We start from the raw sequence: 5,000 nt of genomic DNA, 5'->3' as shown, positions 1-5,000 counted from the left end.
TAATCACGTCTTTCCTCACACAAAGACGGTTACACTAATTCAGTCTAATTACAACGTGGACTGCGGCGCATTTTTACATGACTAAAGCACAATACTAAACTAAAAAAGTCATTAACACTAAAGCCCGCCGCACACCAGAGCTATCAGCTCAGCAGTTCCCCCAGTGCGCGGTGGAGTTTTGAGCGCCAATGTTCAGGCGTGCCATCGGTGCCGAATATTCAACATGTTGAATAATTTTGAGCACGAGTGAACATTTCCTTCAAGTGTGCGCGCGTGCAGAGGCTATCAGTTTACAATATGAGGCAAATACTCACGCGTGTTACAAACATTTTCAAATAAAAATGGTGACATCGACACTGCAACAACTTGTATCGCATCGGTTTGCGGCACCAGCCGATCAAAATGTTCCTCTAATCTCATGTGATCATCGAGAACGAGACAAGCTGCAAGATATGTTGCCTAGTGTAACACCCGTCAAGCAACTTGTTTTGCAATGTGAGAACATTTGTCGCAACAAATTTGCGAGACATGTTAAAGGAAAATCGCTAAATGTAACAGCGCCTTAGACTGATAATACGCTATAACCTAAGGAATTAAGATAACATTCTACGCTGATTAACAAAATAGTAGGGAATTTAATATCTACGACGGCGACGGTCGAAGAAGACGTCACCTCAAAATCCAACTTGGCTCTATCAAACGTCTTTCGCGATTATTCAGTCTCGCTCACGTCCTACAATGTGGGCGAAGTATCCTAAAAATAAATTGGTACTAGCGGTTTCAGAGTTAAATTAGAGAATGAAGGATTCTCTGTTGCATGCTTACGTTGTCGTCTTAAACCGGGATGGTGTTTGCTTTTATTGCTACTTTATCATTAAGAATAATTCGTAAAACCTGGTTATTGAGGAGTTCCAGTTTTTCAGAATTCCTATCACCACAGAAATTTGCTGAAGTAGGAGCTGGCCCATGCGCATAAATTTTTCGCATCTGACTTCCTCCCAGTCCCCTAACTCTTTTCCATAGTCTCAGACAGAGAAGAAATGGGAAGGAGGAAGTCGGAAAACATGGCTATGTCGGCATTCTTGTAATTTTTTTCAGCTGTCAACCTGGCCAGAGGACGCCAATATGTCACAGCCTGAATTTTATCCTATTCTTAATAGCATTGTTAAGATGTATACTTCAAATAGGATATTACAGCGCCGGTTCAAGGCCCAGCTCAAGAGACTTGTAACAATTTTGGAACCGGGAGGGGCCATTTCTACGCCTGGATTGGTGATCAAGTTTCTTGGTGATGAATTTGCTGCAGATGTCAATCGACAATCTAAGGTATTCATCACCGCCACTGCTGATGACATTCTCGCAAAACATGCTGAATTTCGCGATGAGTTGTACGAGGCCCAACTCCGTGTATCAATTGAAATACTGTTTTGGGTGAAAATCTCCAGAGCCCTTCGATTTCTCGTGCCAAGGCCCCGCCGGCTAAGAGAAACGAAGAGGGCGATGGGGACGAGAATGTCGCTCCAGGGGAAGAGTAGGAGAGAACCCTGGGAACGAGGTTGCAGTCATGGGTTTCACATTCATTACATGTCTTTCCATCCTATGACGTTACTTTTCGATTTATTTCGTTACTTTTCGATTTATTTATTCGTTGTATTTATCGAAACGTAATTTTGTAATTTTGCTACAAATGCCGCGCAATACATTGGCCACGTACCGTGCGATTGCGGAAGACAGCTATCAAAGACGCCTCAGACACCATAGGCGCCAAACATACGATATCTTTCTTAGAGGTATCCGTGTCGTTTACAATTATCTTTTCCTTTCTTCTTAAGTGGTATTTTATCCACTGGAATTCCATTTGACAATGTTATTGTACATTTTAACAGTTCTTCTGATGGGCGATTCCAGTGCTGGCAAGTCATATCTCCTCTCAAGATTCAGGAACACCGAGTTCTTCACGAGATTTGAAGTGGACTTTAATATTAGAAATGTACAAGTCGATGGAAAGACTATCAAAGCACATCTCTGGGACACGGGTAGGTAGTCAATCAGCTGTATAAATCTTGTTTACGAGCTGCTTGTTTGGCTCGGTGAATCGCACAATCTTTCGAGATCTATGGGTACGTTTTTCAGCCGTTGAGGGGGGAGTGATGCCCATCTTTCCTCCCCGGAAACTAGGGACAGAAAGTCTTGATTGGCTACTGTTTTTCGAAATCGCAATCGTTTGGTGGACATCACAGTACAAACTGTGATGTGTAAATGTACGTAATTTGTGTCTCTTACTGTAAATTCCTAAAATGTAGAAAACTGAATCTCCTTGATGTTATACATGTATCAACGGCTCCACAGCACAAGTACAAATATTGTTCCTACATCATCAACTTTCCCTTTTTCTGTTTTTCCCAGGCGATGAAGAAAGATTCAGAACTATTACAAACACGTAAGTTTTTCCTCTGTAATTAATTGCTAATTAATTGTTGTTGCTTTGATAAGCAAGTTTTAGAATGCTAGTCGGCTTTAACCGAATTATTTCCTTTGTAGAACCAGACACCATGTGTACTGTATGTAAATCCTATGTAACGACCATATGTAAATGCTATGTTATGATATACATATATTTGATGTAGAGGCCTTATTCAAAGCCTATGTTATACATATGCCTCATCTGTATATTTTGAAAGGAAATGCTATGTTTTAGCCCTCTACATAGCATATGTAAAGGCTATGTAATGGGGTTTTTTGTGTCCAAAATTAAGAATAGTTTCAACATAGTTTCTACAAAGATTCAAAACAGGAAATACAGAACACATACATATAGTGTATACATAGTTACATACAATGCTTACATAGTGATAACATACACTGTAGGGTGTAAATAGGCTACAAATAGCCTCTACATAGCTGTACACAACCATTAAAATAGGACAAACGTAACTGTTTCATAGCATTTACATAAAGCGTAAATAGAATCTACCTAACTGAAATTGAGGGTCCATAGCAAAAATTGCATGTACATAGCACTTACACAAAAATACTGTAGGATGTAAATAGGTTTTGACTAGCCTCTAAACATTTACACATCTCATGCCTTAAATGCTTGCATTTGAAAGAGGTCAGAAAAATCAAGAAAATAGCTTGAAGTCACTGAGAAATAGAAGTACTAGTTAACACAGGAAAAAAAATCAAAAAATCATTCATGGATTTTCATAAACAGTAATGTTTTTTCATGAAATACCATTCAAAAAATTTAACATTAATGGGATTTTCACCCTTCCTCTGCATTTACCATTCTCGGGAATTAACCATTAATGTTAATTGTGAAAATTACATCATGTACAATGAGAAAAAACCATTGTTGTATTTCGAAAATCCACAATGACTCTGACAAAAATACACAAGAACTGATTTCATGGAAAAACCAGTGATGGATTTTACAGAATAAACATTCAAGATACTTGTAATTTATTTTTGCTTCTTTAACATTCATGATTTTTAGAAACCATTAACAGTAATCCTGGAAAAAACATTACTGCAAATTTACAACACATTGTTGTATTTTAATTCACAGAAAAACCATTCATGGGTTTTACAGAATAACCATTCATGATACTCTCAATTTATTCTTGCCACTTTACCATTCATAATTTTTTAGAAACCATTAACAGTAATCCTGAAAAAAACATTATTGCAAATTTACAACACATTGTTGCATTTTAATTCACAGAAACACCATTCATGGACTTTACAGAAAACCATTCATGATACTCTCAATTTATTCTTGCCACTTTAACATTCATGATTTTTTAGAAACCATCAACAGTAATCCTGAAAAAAACATTATTGTAAATTTACAACACATTGTTGTATTTTAATTCACAGAAAAACCTTTCATGGATTTTACAGAATAACCATTCATGATACTCTCAATATTTATTCTTGCCATTTTAACATTCATGATTTTTAGAAACCATTAACAAAAATCCTGAAAAAAAAACAATTTTGCAATTTAACATCAGAGAACCAGGTCCATATCTTCTCATTCAGACCAAGGTAATAATATTTGATGGAGCCATGCCTTCCACAGTGCTTGCATGTGGACATCAATGAATGCATCAGATCCCAATGACATGGGTGACTCTCATAAAGACAAATAAAATATTCCTTTGGTCCTTTGTAATCAAATTCCTTTAAAAGTTTCTCAGTCTCTCTCCAATTCTTTGGCCAATAATCAAGAGCAAAGGAATTATTGTGATCATTGCGGAAAAGTAAGTCTTTGGCAAAAGTTAAGACATCTTCAAAGTCATGCAGTGAACCTTGCATTTGGTTTACCAGCATCAAGGCTTTGCATATGACACATACAATTTCTTTTTTGATCTCCAGCACTGTTGCTTCGGAACTTTGTCGTTCTTCTTGTTCTTGTTGGTCTGAAGGTAAACCCTCTGATAAACGACCACCATTGGATTCCCCCATATCCTCATCACTTTCATCTCCACTGGAATTTGCCAGGCTGCACTCTGAAATTTGATCACCTTCTTCTGCTTCCACCTCAGACCTGAATGGGAATAATTTATCCCAAATCAATACTAAGAACAAGAAATTAACTCTGTAATTGTTTCAATTCGAAGGCCTGTTACATTTCTAAAATATCCTAGTTTGTGTTGCAACAGTCTTCATATTCATTACTTGTAAGTTGGCTGAAGCTTAATTCTTCATAATGAGTGAATCTCAAACGGTTGCTATTATGAATAAAAAGATTACAACAAAGTGTTAATCGTTTAGCACCGCTTTTAAAAACAAATAATTAAGCTTAAGCGCTTATAGTACTATACTCACCCAAGGGCAACAGAATCAACATCGATGGACGCGGACTCCAGAGATTTCTGTGCCTGCCAGTGTCTGTACTCTACTGACGTTCAGACAGGGTTTCCACCACAGGATTGACAAGGACAATGAACATGGGTGTACGGAAGTTCATTGCAATGACAACGAACTACTTCGTT

The 5,000-nt window shown here is 37.5% G+C and overlaps 1 protein-coding gene and 1 long non-coding RNA gene across 3 annotated transcripts in view; one reads left to right on the top strand and one right to left on the bottom strand.

Annotated features, from left to right (window-relative positions):
* Positions 1 to 5,000, top strand: part of LOC138006178 (uncharacterized) — a 69,545-nt gene that overhangs the window by 5,027 nt on the left and 59,518 nt on the right. The window contains exons 1-3 of one of the 2 annotated variants that reach the window (XM_068852329.1): positions 1,553 to 1,790; positions 1,887 to 2,036; positions 2,407 to 2,440. In XM_068852329.1, coding sequence (XP_068708430.1) covers positions 1,688 to 1,790; positions 1,887 to 2,036; positions 2,407 to 2,440 — 287 coding nt within the window. In that variant the 5' untranslated portion in view covers positions 1,553 to 1,687. Of the gene's footprint in view, positions 1 to 1,552; positions 1,791 to 1,886; positions 2,037 to 2,406; positions 2,441 to 5,000 lie in introns of those variants that run through there. The other variant, XM_068852330.1, reaches the window with a different exon arrangement.
* LOC138006179 (uncharacterized) overlaps positions 1 to 5,000 on the bottom strand; it is an 18,742-nt gene that overhangs the window by 8,459 nt on the left and 5,283 nt on the right. The window lies entirely within an intron of this gene.

This window comes from Montipora foliosa, chromosome 6, assembly GCF_036669935.1.
Source record: "Montipora foliosa isolate CH-2021 chromosome 6, ASM3666993v2, whole genome shotgun sequence".
In the NCBI taxonomy this organism is placed as follows: domain Eukaryota; kingdom Metazoa; phylum Cnidaria; class Anthozoa; order Scleractinia; family Acroporidae; genus Montipora; species Montipora foliosa.
This window is presented reverse-complemented; position numbering and strand designations above follow the sequence as displayed.